At 49.6% G+C, this 24,901-nt stretch overlaps 1 protein-coding gene and 1 long non-coding RNA gene across 5 annotated transcripts in view; one reads left to right on the top strand and one right to left on the bottom strand.

Moving 5' to 3' along the window:
* The window catches only part of Atoh8 (atonal bHLH transcription factor 8), a 31,161-nt gene extending 23,818 nt beyond the window's left edge, over positions 1-7,343 (bottom strand). The window contains exon 1 of one of the 4 annotated variants that reach the window (XR_003850663.1): positions 5,860-7,343. Coding sequence is in view for 2 of the 4 variants with exons in the window: in XM_029566996.1 (XP_029422856.1) it covers positions 5,860-6,624 (765 nt within the window). In the remaining 2 variants the exon portion in view is untranslated. The remainder of the gene's footprint in view (positions 1-5,859) is intronic. The other 3 variants (XR_003850664.1, XM_029566996.1, XM_008840294.3) reach the window with 3 other exon arrangements.
* A 2,644-nt stretch (positions 7,344-9,987) lies between these two features.
* LOC115071569 lies at positions 9,988-24,417 on the top strand. Its single transcript, XR_003850665.1, has 3 exons — positions 9,988-10,137; positions 12,015-12,149; positions 21,940-24,417. It is a non-coding gene; the product is annotated as an uncharacterized LOC115071569 (long non-coding RNA).
* The last annotated feature ends 484 nt before the right edge of the window (positions 24,418-24,901 follow it).

The following is a 24,901-nucleotide window of genomic DNA, read 5'->3' as shown; positions in this document are numbered from 1 at the left end:
TAGGCATTACACACAGCAAGGCTGGCAGAGGTCAGCAAAATGATGACCATCAGTATTGCAGAAAATCCCCAGAGACGCGCTCCAGAGCAGTTGAGTAACCTGGGTACAGTGCCTGCCCACCTCTCACCCCATGGGGGCTAGGAGACTAGGAAACCAGGGTAAAAAGGAGAGAGAGGTAACAGACAGAAAGCCAACTTCCCTGCACCCTCCACCCCCACCAACATCCCCATCCCCTCCCTGACCACAGTTCCAAACCCATCCAAGAAAAGCTGGCAGAACAATGTACTTTGCCTGTTTCCAGCCAGAGTCCAGAAAATTCTGCTTTATCAGCTTGAACAAATAAACAAGATCTGGCAGTCCTGGGCCAGAGAAAGGGGTCTCAGGGGCCAGCCTAGCACCTCTGCCTACAGGGGGGAGGGGAGGTCTAGGGACCTAGGGTAGCCCCCAAACCCAGCACTATTGTCATGCTGAGACCATGCTGAGAGTTTCTGTTCAACAGCCTGCTCTGTACACCTGGGCCCCAGAACAGCTGGGCTTCAAGGTGGAAATGAAATCTTCAGAGAGGTCTGTATGCTGGGACCCAGGGTCACCACCAGATTCAGAATGCCAGAAGAGGCCAAAGCTAACCCAAGGGCCTCCTTCCAGGTTCTGGCCAGTCTGTCCTAGATCTGTCACTTTGATCCAGTGCACGGGTCAAGCTCCTGGTGTAACCAGAAGAGAAGTGTGGACTGAGACCTTGTCCACCTGGCAGGGTGTCAGCTGTTCACCAATAGCATACAAGAAAACAGACAGGTGACATTCTGAGCTCCAGGTCAGTCATCTGAGACATGAGTGGAGCCAGTAGCTCATCTGCCTGGCACCCAAAGAAGGCACATGCCACAGGGCATTCCTCTGCAAGAGTGGTGGCCACATGTGGGGCAAGAATGCTCTTTTCAGGTGACTTATCCCGTCTCTTCCCCAACCTTCAGGACTAATTCTTTGTTTATTTGATTCCTTCTAGATTCTCTTGGTGCCAGGACTGGGCATGTGGTAGAGTACTTGTCTAGCATACACAGTGCCCTTGGGTTCAATCCCCAGAACCACACAAACCAGGAATGGTGGTGCATGCCTGTAATCCCAGCACTTGGGAGGTAGAAACAGGAGGATCAGAAGTTCAAGGTTTTCCTTGGCACCACAGTTTGAGGCCAGCCTGGGCTAAATTAGACCGCCTTCTATAAAGGCTGGGTGGAGGGAGGTATTTGAATACACTGTCTACACATCACTTAAGCTGTCCACCAAGGTAAAAATGATCTACATAGATGCACTTGACCCCACCCCCAGGCATGTAGGAACTCCCAAATCTCCCAGCTTCTGAGAGATGAGCTGAGTTTGAAGTTATAACTTGACCAGGGCTCTTTCCAATTAGCTTAAGGTTGGGGGAGGGACAGCTGGGGATGGAGAGTTCTAGGCTAGTGAACCCAGGGGACCCCAGCCTGTGAGTCCCTCTGTGAGCATCCACAGCAGGACACAGGGCATACCCACACACCTCATTGCCTACATAGGATCCCACAGCTGTCATCTGTTCACCTTGGTCAGAGGACTCAAGGTAAAGGAGTAGGCAGGGCCACCTGGCTCCCACTCCCCACTCAGACTGTCCAGCTTCTAGAATGGTAAGAGGACTGTGTGTATGCACATGTGTATACAGGTGTGCATGCAAATGTGCACATGTGCATGTGGAGGGATTACAGCTATATACCACTGTGCCTTATTTCCTTTATGTGGGTGCTGGAGACCTAACTCAGGTCCTCATGTCAGCAAGCATTTTACCAACTGAGCCATCTCTCCAGCTTCTGGATTTTTAAACTCCACAGAGAAGCAGCTTTTGGCATTTTCATAGGATATTCTAGACTCCCTCTCCCCAAACATCCCACCCCATTATATTACCAAGTCAGACCCTCTCTTGGCTCCAGCAAACAGGAAGAGCACTGGGTGGGCAGCCTGAGAGGCTGGCTGTCCCTCTAGCTAACCTCCTGGCTTTAGGTTCCTCCTTCATAGGAGAGGCAGCTGCCAAGAGCCCATCACAATCTGCCATCGGTGTAACTCCTCCATGGAACCGATGGGCTATGAGGGAGACAGCAAAGGTACCCACAGGCTAGATATCCCTAGGTAGGGCACAGTCAAAGGGTCCTGCCAGGAGGAGGCTGAGGCCCAGGGTTAGGGCCCTCCCCTCCTCCATACAACATAGCTGGCCTTTCCCTTGGACCCTTCCCACCTGGCAAGGAGCAGCCTGCACGTGGTCAGGCCCAGCTGCACACACATGGCCTTCACATGAGGCAGTAAGGAGGCTTGAATGCAGCTGGGCTGGTGGCAAGTGCTATTGCCTGACCATCTGCCCTGCATACCCCCTCCCAAAACCAGAAAGACTCTCTCCCACCTGCATCTCTGCTTACATCTCTGCCACTGTCCCTTTCCCCTGCTTCTACCCTGGGACGATAACAGACTGAGCAGACACAGAGGCCTGTCTGGCTTCCTAGTGTTCAGGGTGGACAGCTCCAGGGCCTAGACAAGCCAAGCAGTAAGGCTGTTAAGCCCTGGCTAGTGGAGCAACTCACTAACCCTGATTCTGGCTCTGCGGTGACCATGTACACACCGCGCAATGCCATTGCCAAACAGGGATCTGAGAGTGACCCAAAGACCTAGTGTTGCACAAAACCAGTGAGGCCACCAAAATTGCTGTAGACCTCAGCCAATTCACAAAGTTTCCTGAGACCCTGATGTCACACTGTGTGAGGGGGGGGGGTATGGGGGCATAAGAACAGTGCCTATTTTACCCAGTTAACTAGTACACTGAAGGTGCTAAGCACAGTGCCTGGCATGAAGCAGCTAATAAAAGGCAGTTTCCATGAATGTTATTAAAATGATTAAAGGGCTTGTGACATAGCTCAGTGGGAAAGGTACCTGCAGCCAAACCTGATGAACTGAGTTCATTCCCTGGAACCAACATTGTGGAAGTAAAGAACATACTCCCACAAGTTGTCCTCTGACTACCACTGGCACCCTGTGGTGTCCAAGCACCCACACACATACACACACTCACATACAAAATGAACAAAATGTAATTATAAATTTTTAAAATAGTTAAAGAATTCATACTGCCACGTCTGAATGAAACCCTGTTCGTCCCTGAGGACACTGTAGATTTACAAAATGTCCCTCTCACTGCCCCTTCCTTAGCCTGCTTTGCAAAGAAGAGCAGTACATGGTACAGCCTCAGCAACTGAAGCCCAGATGACAAGTGATTGTCCACAGCCACACAGAAAGTCGTGGAGGCATGGCAGGTGGGAGAGCCTGAAGAAGAAGGCACTCCTCTGGGACAAAGGACTTTGTCCATAGATGGGAGCTATGGTGGTGGGGACACAGTGGACGTCTTCCTGGCTGTATTTTTGTCCATCTCAGATAATAGGCACGTGTCTGGTAGGGCCTGGACACCTTTCTAGGGAAAGGACAGACTGATTGAAACAATGAAAAACAGGGTGGGTGCTGCTGTGTGTATCTGCATGTGTCAGTGTGTGTGTCCTTGGGTACATGTATTGAATGTATGCACACTGGGCTTTTGTTTTTGTTTTGGGGGGTTTCGTTTTTGTTTTTGTTTTGTTTTGTTTTGTTTTGTTTTTGGTATTTTTGAGACAGGGTTTCCCTGTAGCCCTAGCTGGCCTAGAACTTACTATGTAGACCAGGCTGGCCTCGAACTCACAGAGCTCCACCTGCCTCTGCCTCCCAAGTGCTGGGATTAAAGGCGTGTGCCACCACACCTGGCTACACACTAGTGTTTTTAACTACTTGTGTGTGTGTGTGTGTGTGTGTGTGTGTGTGTGTGTATGCACAAAGTCTCTCCTTGAGAAGGTTTGGGCTTGCCTTCTGCAGAGACACAATTGAACTCAACCCTTTTATGCAGGACTTCCCCCACAGAAAGGCAGAAATGAAATTAGACCAGGAGTAACAATCTCATCTCAGAGAGTTGCTAGTAGCACCACCGAGTAAGAAGCATTTGGCCTAAGAAGCATTCCAGAAAGCACTGTCATCTAACCCCTAACCTACTAGATGATCTTGGACAAGTCTCCTTCCTTCTGACCTTAGTATTCTGTGCTATAAAATGGGTTTGTCCAGTCCTGACAGGGATGCTGTTAAGATGAAATAAAGTAGGATTCCTTGTTGGAAAGCACGATAGCCACAGGGCACATGAGACACAGAGCACTCTGGGCATGCATGCTCTCTCTAAAAGTGCTGAAGGAGGCAGCTGGAGGCAGAGAAAGGAAGCTGAGGCAGTGGTCTGGGGTGCCAGCCCTGCTCTGATCCTCACCAGTCCTGAGGCTCTCTCTGGGCAGGTGACACCCCAATCCAGAAGGGGCTTGCCTAGATGCACTGGGTATCAGGTGGACAAGCATCTTCCTGCCTCATCTATCATCCTTGTGTCCTGGGAAAGGGGCTGCAAGTCATCCTACAGGCTGTCACCCCTGCCCAGACATGCAGGTACATAGAAGCTGGCCCAGGATGAAACCACTGGCTCCACTGCCCAAGGTCGCAGCTGATGTGTGACAGTCACCTGACCTCATCTCCCCACTTGGTTGATCAAACATCTCTCCCAAACTCAGAAAAGACACTTGACTCAAAAGCCATAGGGCATCTTTTCCCTAGGGTTCCCATCCATGGTTAGACTAAGTCACCGTTGCCCCACCTTAACCACAGGAGGAAGAGAGTATGAGCAAAACAAAGATGATGTTTTCTGAACTGGTTTGTGATTGGCTAAAGCCCAGAGATGTAACTTTCCAGGAGCTCATCAGTAGCAGAACAAGCAAAAAAAAAAAAAAAACTTCATCCACTAAAGCAGTTACATATACACACACCCACATACCCCATCCCTTCATATTGGGGGGGAGGGGGGAGGGTGTTCCGATGCCCTTTCTAGATCTCACTCTTCTCTAATAAAATGAGAACTCAAGAGTCCTAAGTTAGTGCCAACAATATTTTAAGTGGAGCTGTCAACTGTCTTCCTTCAAGATGGGTAATTATCCTGTTACGCATTCTTTTGCTTCCCCCAGCATTGTCTGGTGAGAGCAGCCCCCTACCAGCCACCAAATGAGGAGCCCAGTGACTTGTTCCAGAACTAGGTTCTGCAGACCCCCCAGAGGTAATCTCCCAAGCAGCAGTCCCCTCACAGAGGTGCCTACTGTGGCCAGGAGAGGAAGGACCATGGTGGGCAGGGTAGAAGGTTTCTACCACCAACTAGCTCCTAAAGCTATCCCTGTCCAGGGGTATAAGCTTGTACCTCAGGCCCTTAAGCACGCCAGGGACCAGGTAAAGAGTGCAGAGAATCTAGAAGTAAAGTGAGTGTACAGGGGACTCCTGCTGGAAGCCGGCTGACAGGCTCCGCTGACTGTCCTTTACATTCCAGGACGCCCCCACCCACCCACCCCAAGAGCGCACCTCTAAGGGGTTCTAGGCCTCGATGCCACCAACAGGGGCCAAGGTCCCAACCGCGCCAAGGGGCCAAGAGCTCAGAGCCGAAAAGTTGTGCTCTGTTCCCCACCCTTGCCAGGGACAGATTCCCACATTCCCTTCTCTGTATCCCCACTGTCCTCATCCGGGCGACAAATACTCGTTGCCATAAAAGTGAGCTATGAGAGCTGAAGTCGGGCACAACAGACGGGGTGACAGAGGAACACAGTGTACCTAGGCCAAAGATCTCCAGCTTTTGCACACTTTGCAAACTAAGACTCGCACCCACGATTATTACCCAAACCTGTCTGGGTCGCGGAATCCCCCCACCACGCACCCACCCACTCCTGTCACTGTCCCCCGGAGGCAGCGGAGAGTGGGTACCTGTTTCCTGAGCGCCTCGAAAGCCGCGCTGATGGTGTGCACCCGCGTCCTCTCCCTGGCGTTGGCCAGGAGCCTCCGGGTCTGCTGCAGGGCTTTGATCTCGGAGGAGGCGGCGGTTGCTTCGCCCGGCCGTTTCCTAGGCGACGCAGAAGAATCCGGGTGGTTATTGTAAATTACGTGTGAAATTGACGAGTAGGAACTTTCCCCCGGGCGCGTGGGGGGCGCAGGGAGCACAGACGACTCTCGGGGCGCTGCTGGGGTTGCGGGAGGCACAGAAGGCATGGGGCGCGCGGAAGGGGCGCACAGCAAAATGCGGGGACGAAGAGCCGGCTCGCGGAAAGCTTGGGTCTCGGGACCCCCAGGTGCCAAACCCTGGGATGCCGGAGGCGGCGGCGGCGTGGGAAGTCTGGGTCCCACAGCGCCCAGGGCGAAACTGCGTTTGCGCGCGTCTGAGTTGTCGGGCGCTCGGATGCCCCTGAGCTCTCCTGCTGTGTCCGCTCCTCCACCTGGAGGAACCGCCGGCGCCACAGAGGCTGGCACTGGGGTCAGGATCGGGAGCGCCTGGGTCCTGTCCCGTAACCCGTTGGTGGCGGTGGCGGCAGTGGCGCCGGGCTCCGGCGCTTCCAAGTCCAGTCGGAAAGTTTTATAGCCGTTTGCGCGCCGCGCTGGCTCCTTGCCTTTCCGCTTGAGCTTCTTGAGGCCATTCAGCTCTTTCACGCACACAGTCTTCCACGGCCCGTCCTCGAGGACCGGGATGTGCTTCATGGCGGGGGCGGCGCGCAGGGCAGGAACGTAGTGCTGCCCGGGAAGCGCGCTCTGCGATCGCTCTGCCCGCCGCGCGCCGGCTGCGTCCAGGCAGCCACCGCGCGCAGCGCCGCCTGGTCGCGGCTCTCTCTCCGGTCCCTCCCTCCCCCGATCCCTCCCTCTCTCGTTCCCTTGCTCCCCCTCTGCCCCGGCAGCTGCACCGCCGGCTCCGCGAAGCTTCGGGGGCTGTTCGTTCCCCGGGAGCGCTCAGAGTGTCATCTGAAGTCGCTGCTGCCCCGCCAGCATTTCTTTAGAACGCCCGCTGCGCTCCATCTGTGTTTGTTTAGCCTCAGTTTACACAGAAGCCCAGTTTGCAAGATCACTCAACGCCGCCCGCCCGGAGAGGAGGCAGCTCCGGCCGCCGCCGCCGCCTCCCCAGCCCCGGCCGCCCGAACCGCGAGCGCCTTTAAAGAAACAGGAAGCATTTTTCAAAACAGCTGGGCTGCCGGCCGGCTCCTTTGTCCGCGTGCTCTCGGCCTCCCCCCACCCCTATCCCCTCTGCCAGAACCTGCCTCCTCCGGCTCTGCTCCCCGCCCCCTGCCCAAGTTGGGAGCGCGTCTCTGCTCCCGCAGGACAGCCTGCTCTCTGCACCGCTGTCCTCTGAGCACGTGGCTGCTGGCCGCTCCGGCCCTTCCCCAATCTCAGCCGGCCCTTCACTGCCCAGCCTTGCTACCCTGTAGGTGACGCAGCGCCAAGCTTCCCCATCCAGAATCTTCCCATCCTCCTACCTAAACTCCCCAACGGAGCGAGAAGCCTGGAGCTGAGATTTCTTCTGGGAGAAGATAGTAGAGAAGGAAAGAGACCCAGAGTTGCTGGTCACTGTTATCCCGCTGCATGGGAGGCTCCCGCCTTTCTCTTACCAGCTGGAACGGAGGAGCCAGGGACAGAAGAGGGCACATAGCATTGGGAAACTGAGAATATGCTTTCCCAGAGTACAACAGGAGGCAGAGTGTGGAAGTTTCGGATTTAGCAGACCTAACATCTGTGAGAATCTAAAGTCATCTCACCCCAGGCGCCCTGCTAAGCCCAGATTCAGTCATCTATGAAATGAGAAATTCGAAGAACATCCACGCCTGTCACAGCCTGACTGCGAAGACTTAAAGCACCAGAAACATAGGAGGTGCCAGTTAAACGGTAGCTGTGCTGGCTGTTGCTAAGGCAGGACAGCTCCTCAAGGAGGCAGATTTCCTGGGTTCAAACCTCAGCACTGCCACTTCCTGAGTGACCTTGACATAGTCACTTGACCCTTTTCCACATGGCTAGGCTAGAGATCATCATCACACCTTCTTCCTGAGGTGGTGCTTGAAGATTAATTGAGCACAGAGCCTGACAGTAAGGGCAAGCTTGGCAATTCCCCTCTAGATGTCAAGAGGCAGTCAGCCCCCCTGATTCCCAGTCCTCCATGCTATTGAAGATTCTTCTAGAAAGAAGAAGTCAACCCAAGAGGCTCTTACAGGTCCCCTCCAGAGGATGTCCCCTATGCTGTCACACAGGATTTCGCTCCTCATTGATTCTTTCCCCATGGCTCTTCCTTCCTGAGGTAGGTGGTCACTAAAAGCCCAAGAGGTGGGTTTGGGAAAAGAGGAATCTTTTAACTTGGTCACAAGCTCTGTGAAAATGCATGAGCTGGCTGGCACATGAATGGGGATGCCCCCTCTCCTCCATTGGAGAATGCCCTGGTTGGTGAGGGGGAGCAGGTGATGAACTTCTGGCAGCTCCTGAAATGTGGGCTGCTTCCTTCTTCCTGTCTCCCCAAGTTTGTGCCTTGGGAACCTTTGCTGAGGGACAAACCAGCCCTCATGTCCTCTGACCGAATTCCCAAGCAGAGGACAAGACTCTGAATTCACCCAGGCAGCCAGTAGCAGATAGAGTCTCCAGAACTCCTATGGTATTCTCTGAGTCTGCTTCCTCTGGAAGAAGGAGGTAAAAATGTGTTTTGTGGGTCTATAAAAGATTAAATTAGGCTTGCATACAGCATTGGAACTCTGTCCAAAATCAAATGAATGGTAGGCTGGGATATCCTGGGGTAGTGAAACTGCCAGCCACACTTGTATCTCAGGATCTACCCCCATGCCCCAGAGTTGGGCAGAGTCATAGACTGGGTTGCCCATGGCTATTTGGAGTGTGTTAGATGCTTTTGCATGATGAATATCATTTCTAAAGAGGCCAGTCTGCATTCAGGAAAAGCACATCTTTAGTTGTGAGGGAACAAAAGACAAATGTCAGTAGCCTTCCCAATGGAAAGAGTGACTGTGATTGCCATTCTCTGACTGCTGTGGCCACATTTAAAGATTGAGGCCAGCTATATTCCCACATCCCAGGAGGCAAACCTGTCTGTATTCCTCCTAGGACTCTGGATTCTGCCTTTTCTCCGCCTCCTAAAGAAGCTGGACAGAAACCAGCTGCGCAGCGCCCCCTGGTGGTATAATCCTGGGGGCTCACAACACCCTGCTGTTTTCCTACTAGGAGCTTCTTAGTTGGCTTTGAACTCAAGAGTGATGACAGCAAAAAGGATTTCAGAAATTCATAGAGGTGCCAGGATGGAAAGGCTCTCAGTTCTCCAGGTGGCCCATCCCTTGCTTTGAATGAAATGATGCAGATAGCTCCAAGAAAACCTATACCCTCTGCTAAACTTTCCCCCACCGAGTTAACCTTTTGAGCTTACACAGGAAGATTTCCATATCCCTTGAATGACTACACCGTGGAACAGGAGTAAAACACGAAAAGGAAGAGAAGGCAGTTGCTTAGAGCATATGCCACTGGAGACGATGCTAGGCAGCCAGGAGCTAATAATTACTACCATGTAGGGACCGACTATGGGTTCTACGTCATTCATCCTTATGACAATGCAGGGTGGAAACCCGTTATACAGACATGAAATTCAAGATTCCTAACAGAAGAAAATTGTTAACAGAAAGGGAGCAATAGAAATAGTATTTGAGCCCAGGCCAACTAACTCCAAAACCTAAGCTCCGAACAGCCTTTCTTTACTTCCTCCTATGAGCCAATGACTGGCACCTGGAGGTGAGGGACTGAGCCACTGACAGGGTTGGCTTTTTTGGCAGCAGGTTGTCTCTGCTTGTGGTAGCAGCCTGAGTAGGAGCAGAAGTCCCTGGTCTCCCTTAGTCCAGCCTGAGGTCCCCCTGGTCTTTTTTTCAGGTAAGGCTCAAATGCCAGTGGCCTTGCCTTAGACAGTTGGGGGTCTCAAGCTCACAGAGTCTAGATTGTGGTCTCCATGCACTGGTGCTTCCCATGCACTGCCAAATAGAACCTACCCCCACAGGTACTTGGTACACAGCACTCACCATGATATTGCTCTGTAGGGTGGAACTCTGTGATCACTGTATTTTTGGACAGATGAGAAGGAATCTTGGATATTTGCTGCATGAACTCTACATTCCTGAACCCAAAGTCTATTTCTGGCTCTTCAGATTGTTCCAAAGTGGCTGTGTCTCATTGGAGAAAGCAGGGAAAGTGAGTATTAGCCAGATGAAACGAGAACTGAACAGGATCGGTACCCTTGGGAGCTCTGCTCAGGCAGCCTCACAGCTGGTTCCAGTAGGACCAGCTGGGTGGTGAGAAGAATAGGGTCATCCTGATGCCCCCTAAATTCTCTCCCTGCCTTCTAGCCAGGGTACCATAACTGCTGCCATTAGCCATCAGGATGCTGGGTCAGGGGATGAGACATCCAGTCTTCCTTCTATCTTTCTGCACCCAAGTGGCTATCCCAACTATAGAAAAGGGAGAGTCTTGAGGTTGGGACAGTAAAAAATGACTCTGCAGGAGGGAGGGGAGGGCCTATAGTTCTGCTCTGAGACCTGCTGGTGCCAGCCCTCTCCTGAGCATGTGTTCTGCCCCATTGGAGCAAATTCTCTGGAAGAGGACAGTACCTGTGAGGAGGGGTTTAGTCCTGGCCCTTGAGGTCAGGGAAAAGAGAGAGGGAGAAGGACAGAAGTCAGGAGAAGCAGCAAGAAGACTGCAGTGCTTGAGTGCTTGTCTTGTATGCATGCACATGGCTCTGGGTTTGGTCCCCAGTATGGGGAAGGGGAGATGGGGAGGGGGAGAAAATAGAGGAGGAGAAAGAGAAGGCAGAGGAAGAAAAGAAGAAAGAGCATGAGAAGGAGGAGGAAGAGGAAGAAGAGGAGGAGGAGGGAAGGGGAACTTGAAGTGCAGAACATCTTATCATCTCTCTGTCCATCTCTTCCCAATAACTTTCTTTGCTCAGATGTGTTAAGGTTTCCATGGATTCCTTCCCTCTCTGTATTCATGAAGAGTGGAACAGTGAGTCTGGGCTCCCCTATGACTCCTTGGCTAATGGAGCCCATGGAAGTGAATCTCTGCTTTTCAGGGACTGGTTGTGCCAGCTTCCTGCCAGTTGGAACTCTTAGTTCCCAAGTCATGTGGAGAGCACCATGATGTCTCCAAGACTTTCTCCATGTATGATAAATTGAGAGGAGACAAAGGTTCATATCAACAGTCATTCATACCTTGGACAGATCTCCATCCAGGGGCCATGATGGTGCTGATTAGTAGTAGGAAGCAATTGATGAGGTTCTTGCTATCAGGAATCCACATATCAAGGATAGGCAGTTCCTACCATTTCCTCTGAGCACCTATAACACTGGGATACTGTTCATAGAAATCCCTCCTAAGGTTGGGGATCTAGCCACAAACAGAAAAAAACCCCTGCCTTCACAGAATTACCATTCTGGTGCAAGGAGACAGGTGTCATCATGAAAGGTAATTCTGGCCTAATGCAAAATGGCAAATTTTCAAGAGGAGTGTGGAAAGCAGAATGTAGAGGAACAGCTCCTGGATACTTTTTGAGCCAGGCTGGAAGGAGGTGGGATTTGCCTAGCAGATCCATACCTTTGGCTTGTTCCCTTCTTCTTTCATGCCTGTGTTGTTATGTGCCATGATCACCAATGCATCTTCTTATCACCCCTTTGCAACTAGAACCTCAGCTCTTTTCAGTTTATACCTTCCTCCAGGATATTCTTTCCTTGTGTGTCGAATTTCATGATCTGTGCTTCCCAATCAGAGATAAGAAGAAGCAGAGAGGAGCAGTGTTGAGGGTAGACAAAGCCCAGCAAGGCTCCCATTGGCAGGCAGCAAGATGTTGTCCTGATAATCCAGGTCTGCTAAGGACTGAGGGCATGATTTCGATCTCAGGGAGCTCTGCTCAAGGCTGACATACTGCCAGCCACTGCTGTTCCAGTGCTGCTCCCAAGGGGGGACACTTGACAAGTGGGGAAAGAGCAAATAAGTCTTCAGGCTCTCAGTTTCCCCTGGCATGGCCTTGCCCTCCCCCTCCCCTGACCTTGTGCTGTATCCCACATTCCTTATTCTAGAGACCATTGATGGGGAGGCTCTGGTGGGTACAGAGAGGAAGACCTGTGGTCTCCTGAAGGCTGTCTGCTTCCGCAATGTGCATCCTATGGGATTCTGCGTCAGCCAGACAGTATTATCCATCACAATAACTTAATGTGAGTAATGGGAATATTGATCCCCTGTTTGTGTTCCTTTATTAGTTTGCCTTTGGTTTATGGTTCTAGACGGAAGAAAAGCATATATAAAAGAGTATAATTCAGGGCTTGGGTTGGCTCGGTTGGTAGCTTTCCTAGCATACATGAAGGCCTGAGTTCCAATCCCCAGCACTACATAAATCAGGCATGGTGGTGTAATCTGTAATCCCAGCACCCAGGAGGTAGAGGCAGGAGGATCAGAAGTACAAAGTCATTCTCAGCTACAAAGGGAGTTTGAGGACACCCTGGAATACATGAGACCCTGTCTCAAAAGAAGAAAGGGAAAAAGAAGTTGGAGAGATGGCTAAGCAGTTAAGAGCATGTACTGCTTTTGCAGAAGTTTGGTTTCTACCACCTCTTGTAACCCCAGCTGTAGGGGATCCAACAGCCTCTTTTGGCCCTCGTGAGCACTGCACTCATATGCATAGCCTCCCCTATATACACATAATTTAAATTTTTAAAAAAGAAAGAAGAGTCTAGTTCAAATCTAGAACTTTGGGACACTGTTTCCTCTCAAGACGGGTATGCATCACTCAAGTCCAAGGGGCTCTGGGCTAGATACTGCCGAGCTCCCTACAGCTCTGACTTGGTGATCTACAAGTCCAGAGATGAACCAAGAGATGTGGGTCTTCCCAGGACCAGATTTGTACCCTGACCTTGACCCCCTGCAAGACTCACTTTTCGTCTCTAAATGGAGAACAGACAGGAGGCAGCACCCCAGATCTTAAGCCCCTCTCAGCCTTACCATTTGTGCTATACCTCCCCGTCCCAGAGCAGAGCAGTGGGAGAGTGAAGCCTCCACTTAAGAGATAGAAGCCCCTGTAGCCTTCACAGCAGCTGGGAGACAGGGGTTGCTCAGAGCCCTGGAAAATCCTGAGCTAATCAGCCAGGGGGGCATGCAGTGAGCTAGTAAGTGATAGACTCCTTAGAGCTATGCACCTTAGGACCTAGTTGTCAACAGCCTAATGAGGCTAGGCCCAGGAATGGTTACCAGTCTCCACAGTTGTGCTCTGAGACTGGATAGGAAACTAGAGTGTGATAATTCTTTCTCATCCTCTTCTTTTTAAAAGAAAAAGAACTTTCAGCTCCCCAAGGAGTACATTCCTTCATTGTGAAGTCTTCCCTAATCCATTTCCTCCAGTCTCAGAAAAGAAAGGGAGAGGGAGGGGGGGGGCTTTAGTTGTTTCTTTAATGTAGACATCTTAAAAAAAAAAAAAAAAAAAAAATTTTTTTACACCCCTCTAACACACACACACACACACACACAACAAAACCAGGGGGCTAGGATTGCAGCTCAGTGATTGTATTGATTACTTTTCTCATTGCTGTAATAAAATACATGGCAGGAACAACTTAAAGGAAAATGAATTTTATCAACTGTACATATAAATGGGGTAGAATGATATTCAATCACTTGCTTACAGCTTGTATTTGTATTATATGGAGCCTTCAGTGCATTCTGTCTACTTCTACTATAAGTTTATGAGGAAAGTAAACAGTTCATCCTGACTGAAAAAAAAAAAAAAAAAAAAAAAAAACTATTTTTACAGCTCTCTGAAAAAGTCCCCGCTGATGGCAGCAGTCAGAGAACATGAGGGGGCAGAAGGGAGCTGACACAATCCACATGTATCAGCAGTGAGGAAAATTAATAAGGCACCAGTTCTAGGGCCGCTTCAAAGCTGGGAAGCCCCAGGGACAGCTGAGATCTGATGGTCTCCGCCTGGACTGAGTCTACAAGATACCTAATCAGTTGCTATCCTAGATCAGCACAGCTGGAGGGAGGCTCAGCCATGTCCAATGTCCCAAGGACAAATGCTTTTTATCACACATGCCAAATCTAATTGATTGGTAGGGGTGGCTTGAAGCCCTATGTTGAAAAGGATTCGAAGGCCCCTATCTGGATCCTTTGGGGAGAAGTACTGTAATTGATTAGTGAAAACTGAGGAGTGGCAATGTCCACACTATGTGTTGGCCAGGCCTGTGCTAGTTTGACTCTTCTACTTTATTTAAAATATTTTATTTATTATTTTTATTTTATGCGTATGCATGTATTGCCTGCATGTAGGTAAGTGCACCCATGTCATGCAATGCCAGTGGAGGACAGAAGAGGCTGTCAGATCCCCTGGAACTGGAGTTACAGACAGTTGTGAGCTTCCATGTGGGTGCTGGGATTCAAACCCAGGTCTTCTGCAAGAACAGCCAGTATTCTTAACCGCTGAGCCATCTCTCCAGCCCTTCTTCTACTTTATTGATGGGGGAGACTGAGTCCCAAAACCCATTGCTTGCAGAGGTTTCCCTGGCTTTCTTGGGAAGCTAACTGCTGTCAGCAAGTGGCTCCCAGTCTTGATCTCAGGACTGTAGATGTCAGATCCAAAGGCTGTCGCCAAGAAGCTACTAGCTTGGGTTAATTGCCTGCTTCCTGGAAACAGTTAGTGGAAGAAGTTGACTCATGGAACTGGCCAGACACTTCAACCAATACAGGTAACATGGCAGGCCTTGGTAACCTTGGGTCAGTCTACCTAAGACTAGTAGTCAGTTTGGTCAGAACAGGACCTGTGGGTAAAGTTCACTAAACATTGGGCACAGGATAACAAAACCTCCAAGTAGTCAAGTTGTTCGAATGAGATGAATCACCTTCCAACAAACTTGGGTTGAGCTGGCCTAGGCCACTCTGACCATGACCCCACCTCCTTTGCTCCATCTCCTCCTGCCTTGCCAGCCTAATTATTTCCTTCTCTCTTAAGCCCAACCTTGCTTCTCCTGACAGAGAAGCCTTCTATGTTCTGCTAGGCACTGCAGACAAGCCTTCCTGACCCCACTACAGCTACTGATCACTTCTACTATATTGTCTGCAGTAGTTTAAAAACCATTCTGGCTACTCTTCATTTTTAAACTGGGGATCCTCCCTCACATGAGCCTGGAGATTTGGTCTCCAGTCATGAGCCATGGTTCCACATTCCTCCGGTGGTGTGCTGATGGTGGAGCAAAGTAGAGGATGGAGGACTTCCCGATGTTGGGCAGCAGTTTCAGTCTTCTCTGAGTGGCTGCACTCCCCACAGCCCCCTCCCCTGAGATCCCAGATTGCACAAGGGCAGTGGCTTTGTCTCTGTGTTGGGCTTATGCTAGGGACAGGGGATATCCCTGTCATTTGCAGATTCTGGTCTTTAGAGGACTGAGTCTCTAGAATGGCCTTCCCACCTCCCCTGAGGGCCAGCTGTGGTCCTCACTCCACACATGGTCCTGGGCATCCAGGCCTTGATGTTGGACCTCTTCCAATCCCAGGCACCAAGAGGTTTTTCGTTATTTTTCTATTACTCTTCTACAACCCCAGTGTGCCATCACCTATGCCCTACAGAAAACGTAAAGCACCTAGTTGAACCTGAAGAGATAAAAATCACACTCTGGGGGATTGGAGAGATGGCTCAGCAGCTAAGAGAACTGGCTATTCTTGCAGAAGACCTAGGTTCGAATCCCAGCTCCCACATGGTGGCTAACAACTGTCCATAACTCCAGTTCCAGGGAATCCGATGCCCTTTTCTATTCTCCAGGGGCATTGCATGATGGGTGCAGTTACATACATGCAGGCAATACACGTATACACATAAAATAAAAATAATAAATAAAATTTTTTTAAATCACATTCTGGGAAGTTTTTTAAAAAGTCAGTACTGTACTAACTAAACTGATATAATTCTCAAACTAAAAATATCTACTTTAGAATGTAAATTCACAATTCTATATGTCTATTATAATTTTTTTAGTATTATTTACGGACAAAACTATACTACCAAGCTTCAGCAATACTGAGAATTTATCACTGTTGCTGTAATGTGAGTTTGTCATTCACTCCCTTTCCAAATTCTCCAACCTGTGCAAAGTTTTTCAGTATAATAGTGTTATTTTTTAATATTATTTTTTATTTTTTTAGAAGAAGCATATCATTACAGCTTTAATATGCTCAATCACAGTTTCCAGAGCAAAGATACAGCTCTTTCACAAGTGGCTGTAAAATGTTTAGGTTCTCTGTTGAATTAATGCAGTTATACAATATTGAACTCAGTATAAGCCCATTGCTTTCTTTAAAACATAATAGTGTTATATTTTAAAGAAAGTAATGTTAATTAAAAAACTAAATTTTTTAAAAACTGGGGATCCCAAGACCCGAGAAGGAAAAGGGCTCGCCTGACATCACACTGGAGGAGTGGAGCTCCACATTCCCTGACCCTGACTCCAGAGGTTGCACTGGGTAGATTCATTCTGACCAGTTCATCTCAGTTTCATGTACTTTGCAGAATAACACAGATAACTTCTGAGGACTCCCAGGAAAGAGTGGTCCTGAGCAAAGGTCTGAGTGGCCAAGAACTTGGCATGGGAAGGTCACTTGCTGGGGTGTGAGGTGGAGTGTTGGATGCCAGTAAGATGGCCAGGCTGTAGGAGAGGACCCACATGGTAGGAAATGTAGCAGAATTGCCCAGGGTCCCAGTCACCACCTCCTGGGAACAGGCAAAGAAGATAAGTTATCTCTCTAGTCTCCAAATGCTTGATCAACTGAGCCCTAGGAAGCTACCCTGGTTCCTTAGGTCCCCAACATTCTCCATCTTGAACTGAACAGTTCACTAATGGGGTATCAGGAAAGGAACTGTCCCTTGCCTAAGAAATTTGCTGGTATGCAAAAAGACCATTAATGGTGGGGAAGAGAGTTCAGGCTTTGGAGAGAGACAGCCCTAAGTTGAACTCTGGCTTACCACTTACAAGCTAGGAGAGCAATCACATTTCCAGATCTCTCTGGGCCTCAGTTTCCTAATTTGCCAAATCAGGATCGAAAGAGTACTGAGCCTCAATGGGGTTGTGATGAAGATTAAGGAGATCAGGGCTGAGATGGAGCTCAGTCGGTCAAGTGTTTGCCTAACATGATCCCCAGCACCACATAAACCAGATATGGTCGTGCATGCCTATAATCCTAGCACTTGAGAAGTAGAGACAAGAGAATTAGAAGATCAAAGGCATCCTTGACTACATATGGAGTGTGAGGTCAATTTTGGCCACATGAGACCCCGTCTCACAAAGGAAGGTGGGGAGGGCCCTACTAAGGAGATCATGGATTGAAAAGGCTTGGCTCATGATAACCACCAATGGGCTTTAACTTCTTGCCTTTTAGCACAGTGCTACACATGCTTCTGGGTTTTGCTTATAACACCTCTTCCAGGAAGCCTTCCCTGAACACCATGCATCCTGCTCTGTGGGGACTTACAGGCAAACTTTGTTGTGCTCTGTGCTGGAAGACTTCCTTTTCAGTCTCAGTATCGCACTGGCTCTCACCAATACACCCCCTCTGTGAGCTGAGGACTCAGTGGGTGCTGACCAAAGTGGCTAACAGGATCTTGCCCCTGTCCCCACCTCACCCATCTTTACCCCACTCCTGGTTTTCCAATCCCTTGTCTATTTTCTTCCTAATGCTTCTGTCTCCACGTCTCTGGGGTTCTGTTTGCATGAAGGGAAAGAAAGTCTTCATGCATACACACAGCCCAGAAAGCATCCAGTTGCTCCTGGGCGGGCTGCCAGCAGTTGAGTGACCTGCAGCTTCCTCCCCAAATCACATTCCACTGGCACGGATCTTGCCCCGCCTGACGCCAGCCTCCGAACTCGCCCCCAGAGCAAACATTTCCAGTTGGCAGTCGGGCCTTGTTTTTCTGAGGCCCTAATTCTGTCTCCCTTGTAGAAAACAGAAAACAAAATGCGGGGGACCGAAAAATAAACTTTAAAAGGAGGGGTCCTGGGTTGGGGGGAGGCACATGGAAAAATATAAGCTTCAGGGGGTGCAAAGAGCTTTTAAGAAGCAAACCCAAATGCCGCTCGCTCATCACCCCTCCTCTCTTGCCGGCTTTGAGGCTGAGACCAATTCATTCAGGCTGCTGCTAAAAGACAGACTCTGTTCTCATTCACAACTGAGCGCAGAGAACAGGAGAGAAAAGTGGGGGGAGGCTGGGGAGCTGGGAGGAGAGGGTGGTCGGCTACAGGACTGCTGTTTGTTCCAAAGAGGAAATCAGAGGAAGAAAAATAAACACAGCCAGGCAGATTTTAAGGCCAGTGCGTGCGGCGTCAGGGTTCTGGACAGGGTGTGTGTGCGTGTGCTAGCGTGTGCACATGCCTGTGGGCGCCCCGGGGTTTGCCTTCTCAAAATAAGAGCTGCTCAGTGGAAAGATGTCATAACCCAGGCTTGGGCGGCCGGGGACGGGCCAGCCAGCGAAGGCTGAGGCCGGCGCCCAGGCCTGCTCATGAGGTCAGGCAAAGGCCAGGTATCAGTATAGGGGAGTGCCGCCATGGCCCATTAGAAAGGGCCAGGGCTTGTGGGGACAGGACACTGAAGGTCAGTCGCGGCAGAGTGCTCTGTCCCCGTGGGATGCTCATTCCCTGGGGAAGAGGTGGTTCTGGCAGATTTGCTTAATAGTCCACGTGGTCTTGGGATATGGTACTCATCTCTGCCCTTAGGGGATGATGTTGGAGCTGGAACACAGAACTTAGGATGGGTGAGGAAGGAGGAGATGAGTGGTAGAAGTGGAGAAGGACCCGAGAAGTGATGTGCACACTACAACTGAGGACAGACAGCCACAGATGCAGCCAAGCCACCACACAGATGACAAAGAACATTCTGCTCAGAAACTGGGGTGCTGAGAAGAATGCAGTACACAGGGCCTGGACTCAGAGGGAGGTCTTCTTTCCCCTCAGGCCCCAAGAGTTGTCAAACATCAGGAGTAAGGGGGCAGTCACATCAGAAACTGGGCAGGTCAAACTGTGAGGAAGGGTTGAGAGAGACATGCCCCAGGAACCCAAGTAGCTTGGCCTTTCTCCATGGTGCCAGCTCTGTACACAGGGAAGACCTTGGTACCCAAAGGGAGCCAGCAGAATGAGCAAGGCCTCAGGGTGAGGGACTTGATGGAGTTTGCAGTGGCTATGGGGACTCAGCAATGACAGTTAAGGACTGCTGGAACAGAAAGTCACATAGAACAAGAAAGAAGATCCAGTGTCTCCCAGACGGGCACTGCGAAAGGACCAGCTTCATGCCTTCTTCTAACAGGTAAGGGGCAGCCGGTGGACATGACATGCAACTAAGACTGATTCTCCCAAATCCAAGGCTGTCTCAATCCTGAGAGGCAAGCTTTGCCCTGGCTACAGCCACCTCTTCCCTTCCCTTCTTAGAGACGAACTTCAGTCCCAGGGTTGACCACCACTCATCTCTTTTGGCTAAGTGCTATAATGTAAGGGGCACAGCCACTGAAGTTACACCCCCAGCGGGTTGTTGAGCTCTCTAAGCCCAAGTTCTTCCATCAGCAAGATGAAAGTGGTTTTATTTTTTTAATTTTAAAATCACATTTATTTATTTACTTGTGTGTGCGTGTGTGTGTGTGTGTGTGTGTGTGTCCATGCATGTGCCACAGAGTACTTGTAGAGATCAGAAGATAACTTGTAGGAGACGTTCTCTCCTTCTACCATGAGGGACCCAGAGAACAAACTGAGGTCATCAGGCTTGGTAGGCAGCACCTTTACCTGCTGAGTCATCTCACTCCAGCCCAAAGTGAAAGTGTTTTAAATGAAGTATGTCATGTCAGGCAATTTTCTTTTTTTCCTTTTTGGTCTTTTTGAGTCAGGGTCTTCGGCCTGGAACTCACTTTGTAGACCAGGCTGGCCTCGAAATCACAGAGCTCCACCTGCCTCTGCCTCCCAAGTGCTGGGACTAAAGGCGTGTGCCACCACACCCAGCATCAGACAAATTTCTTAGCACACATCTTGGCAAATAGAAAACACTAGAAAATATATATCTGGAGAATTCGTGTGTACCCATAAAGTCTCCAGAGCTCATCTCTGACAGTCTCAAGGGGGGAAGGCCTATCTGTACCCACTTCATTATAAAACAGAGACAGGGCTGGGATTACACAAGCCTGTAATCCCAGTATGTGAGTGGCTAAAGCTGGAGGATGGGGAGCCCCAAGCCAGGCTGGGTTACATAAAAGCAAAAACAAAGAAGGAGGAAGAGGGGGAGAGGAAGAGGAGGAAGAAAGGGAAACAAAGACAAAGATGGCAGAGATGATGAAGACTGAAAACAATGAAGATGTAAAAGATGGAGTGGAGAGGAGAAGAAGAGGGAGGGAGGGAGAAAGGGAGGGAGGGAGGGAGGGAGGGAAGATGGCTCAGTGGGTAAAAGCACTTACCACCAAGCCAGTGCCCCTAGTTTGATCTCCAAAATCCACGTGGTAGAAGAGATATCTCTCTCTTCTCTCTCCCTGTCTCTCTCTCACACACACAATAATAAATAAATAAATAAATAAATAATAGTAAAGAAAGTAAGTCATGACTGGGAATGTAGCTCAGTGGTAGAGCTTTTGCCTAGAATCTGTAAAATTCTGCATTGGTTCCCCAACACCATCAAAACAACAACAAAATCCCACAGAGACACAAAGGTGACATTAGGCCTATTGAGGGAGGGAGCTCAGTTGCAAAAGGTGCATCCAGATGAATTAAGATGTCTGTGGAGGGGTACTTCAAGTGGCAACACACAAATGTGCAAGGCATGTGTAAGTCAATAAGGGGGATCTCATGGGAGCCCAACCAAGAGCATAGAATGTCAGGGCCTCGAGAAATCTTGACTTGGGGCATATGAGGCAGCTCTGCTCTCTGTGACAGTTGATAAGGCTGGTCACATATGTTCCTGTTTCTGTCTCTACAGTGGCATCACCTGTCTCTTCCTCCCTTTAATTTTAGGTACAGCTACAAGACTCACTTCAGCCAGTGTGTTGCAAGGAAAGGGGGTGTGAGTTGTCGCTAGACAGAAGCCTCAGAGCTGATGTGCAGTTAGCTGAATTTCTTTCTCCTGCCTCTGCAGTCGTGGAAGTTAGGTCAACTGTTCTCCCATGATTATCACACTTTGAATATTCCCTACTGATCTGTGTTGGACAAACTATGTGTGGTCAAGAATAAAACCTGGGAGGTTATCACTAAGGTTTGGAGTTGTATCCACAGTACAATGCATCCTATCCTAAGTAATCATACTCTGTCTCTTCTCTTGTTAGTCTGTGTTTGTGTGTCTGTGTGTGTGTGTGTGTGTGAGAGAGAGAGAGAGAGAGAAAGAGAGAGAGAGAGGGAGAGAGAGAGAGAACATATGAGAGCGTGCATGTGAGCATCCATGTATGGAGACCAGAGATTGATGCCAGGTGCCTTCCTCTATCACTCTCCATCCTATTTTTCAAGGCAAGGATCTCTCATTGAGCCTGAAGCTCATTGTCTCTGTTAGCCTGGCTAGCCAGCAAGCTCTAGGAATCTACCTGTCCCCCACCCCTCCCAACTCTGGGATTACAAGCACATGCTACCAGGTCAGGTTTTATTTCTTAATATAAGCCAGTGATCAAGACATGGCACCCAGGGTGTTAGGAATTTGTACTCAGGTTTTCATGCTTGTGCAGCACTGAGCCATCTCCCCAGACTCCTGTGCCCCATCTCTTTATCAGTGACTCTCTGTCTCCCTGTCTCTCTCTGTCTCTGTCTCTCTCTGCCTGTCTCTCTCTGTGTCTCTGTCTCTGTCTCTGTCTCTGTCTCTCTCTCTCTCTCTCTCTCTCTCTCTCTCTCTCTCTCTCTCTGGGCTTCTGCCTATTCCTGTGGCCAACTCCATCTTATCATCATTGTAGACGTCTTATTTTTCCCTAAGCTCTAGGACAGTCAGTTCTTTTCACTTTTATCTTCCCTATTTCTGCTCCCACAGAACTTTGCATGCTTAACGTCCTCCCATGGACCAAGCTCTGCTCTGCAGCCTGCCTCCACCAGGGATTCTTTGGGATAGCTTCATTCAGAGAGGCAAAGGAAGAACTGTGGCTCCAGCTCATCTCTTCATGCAACACGGGCTATTGCACAGCTACCAGGCTGGCTCTCTGGCTAACTGTAGAGAACTGTGGAGAGTGGGGACAAGTGAGGGGATAACACAAAACTTAACACCTGTTCCAGGAAGCAGGCACAGGAGAGAGCAGGGCATGACAACCTGGGAGCGGCTAGGGGCAGGCAGGCACCAGATCCAGAGGGAAGCAGCAGAGAGGGAAGGGTGTATGCGTTTGAACATTAAATCATGTTAACCTCCCGTCTCCAAGATGCTAAACATCTGGCTGAAACAAGAGCAGCGTAAGAGAACATCTGGATACTCACTCTGCACAGTGTGGAGCAGCTGTATGCTTGGCAGCATCTGTGTGAGTAAGTGATGGGGGTCTCCTCTGTGGGTTTAACATCACATTTGTGCTTTTCTTTGCCTTGTAACCTAAAACCAGACCCAAACTGGTTTAAATTTTAAAAGGAAAATGCTTAGCTTACTGGACTGAGGCGCCCCAAGATGAGGTAGGCTCCAGGTAGGTATTAATCAAGCCTCTGAATGGAATCCCCAAAGACTGTGCCGCTTTGTTTCCCGCTATTTCCTTTACCCCCAAACAAGGTCCCCTGGGAGGTCCCAAGGGGCTGCCTGAAGCTTACAATCGTTCATATCCGAAAAATAGGATATCTGTACCATTTGTCTGCCTGTGATTGTTCTAGCAAAGGCTCAATATCTATTTTGATTGGACAGGATTGGGTCACATGGCCCAATGGACCTAATCACAGAGGGTAATAGAGAGAGAAGTCCTAACTGGCTTGGTTGGATGGAGTCAGTATATTAGTTACTTTTCTGTGGCTGGACTTAAAAAAGACGAAAAACAAACATGACCAAGGCAACTTATAGAAGGAAGAGTTTATTTGGCTTAGGATACAGAGGGATGAGTCCATCATGGTGGGGAGTCATGGCAAGAGGCAGCCAGAACAGAAAGCTGAGTAGTTCAAGCAGGCACAGGAAGCAGAGAGACCAACTGGATGGAAGTGGAAAGGAGGCTCATGAACTCTCAAAGCCTGCCCCCAGTGACCTGCTTCCTCCAGCAAGATGGCACCGCCTAATCTTCCACAAGCAGTTCCCCCAAGGCAGAGCCACCAACTGGGGCTGAGTATTCAAATATTTGAAGCATATGGGGGACACTTACTCAACCACCACAGCCAGCTTCTTCAGAACATTGGGAATCAAGACAGAGAGTGTTGGGGAGAGGAAAAGGGGTGTGGAGGTATAACTCCTCCCATACCAAGGGGGCAAGACTAAGATGAGGTGGGTGAGGAGCGGAGGGCACATTTAAAGATACACACACACACACATACACATACACACACACACACACACACACACACACACACACACACACACACTTATGGCCATGATCCAATCCTGACCTTTTTAAATTAAAGCATTTTTATTTATTATTTATTTACGTGGGTGTGTATGTGTGTGTGTGTGTCTGTCTGTCTGTCTGCCTGTGTATGCATACACATGTGGCACAGGACATGTATGCAGGTTAGAAGACAACTTGCAAGAGTCGGTTCTCTCTTTCTACCATGCGGGACCTGGGAATTGCACCCAGGTCATCAGACTTGGTGACAAGTGCTTTTCACCCAGTAAGCCATCTCACCAGCTCGACCCCAGGCTTCTGCAACCCTGAAAGTGAACTTCTCCTCCGTGTGCCCTAGGCACACTATTTGCTTCACCATAGCGCCAGCCCTGACTGCACAGCAGATTACCCATGACTTGGTGGCTTGAAACAATAAATTTTTCTTCTGTGGAAGTTTCTCTAAGGCCAGAAATTTGAGTGATTTAACGGGGGGAAATGAAAGGGCTGGCTTGGGGGTCTGTTGTGAGGTACAGTCCAGATGTCAGCAGGGGCTTCAGTCATCTGAAGGCGGAAGGTCTGGGTCCTGCCCCTCCCTCCTGGAATGGCTGCTGATATGTCTCATGACATAGTGACTGGCACACCCAGAGCAAGTGATCCAAGAGAGAGAAAGGAACGAGCTACACTGCCTTTTATGACCTCCTCTTAGAAGTCACACACTTCCACTCTTCTTTCTATCCATTAGGAGTGAGTCACTAAGTGCAGCCCAGACTCAGGAGGAGTGCTGTTAGCTACTACCTTCTGCAAGAAGTGTCAAAGAGTTTGTAGACATCTTTAAAGTATCACAGGAGGAAATTGATAAATGGGTGGGTCACTGAAAACACCTCAGGTAACAGGACATGACACATGCTTGTGTGCATATGTATGTGGGGGGGGGGTGTCACAGTGCGCATGTGGAAGTCAGAGGACGACTTATGGGAACTGATTCTTTCCTTCCATCTTGTGGGTCCCAGGAATCTAACTCAGATCATGTGGTAGTTTGAATGAAAATGTTCCCCATAGGACAAAATTTGGACATTTTTGTCCCCAGTGGTGACACTGTTTTGGGAGGCTTTAGGAGGTATGGCCATGCTGAAGGAAGCTCCTCACTGGGGGCCAGCTTTGAGAGTTCTTAAGCCTTGTGGGATTTCCAGGCACTCTCTGCTTCCTGTGCCTGTTTGAAGATGTGAACCTCTGCTTTCTGCTCCTGCTCCAGCCACCTCCTGCCACCAAGCCTCCCCGCCATGTTGGACTCTAACTCCTCTGGAACCATAAGCTCAAATAAACTCTTCCTTCTATAAGTTCCCTTGGTCATGGTGTTTTATCACAGCAACAGAAGAATAACTGGTACAGTGTGATGGCTAATCCTAGGGGTCAACTTGACTGGATCTGGGATTAACTGAAATGAGAGAGACCTTCTTGAGTGGATCATCTGAAGCCGGAAGACACACTAAACGTGGG

The sequence above is a fragment of the Nannospalax galili genome, unplaced genomic scaffold (assembly GCF_000622305.1).
Source record: "Nannospalax galili isolate Female #2095 unplaced genomic scaffold, S.galili_v1.0 scaffold279, whole genome shotgun sequence".
NCBI classification, from domain to species: Eukaryota; Metazoa; Chordata; class Mammalia; order Rodentia; family Spalacidae; genus Nannospalax; species Nannospalax galili.
This window is presented reverse-complemented; position numbering and strand designations above follow the sequence as displayed.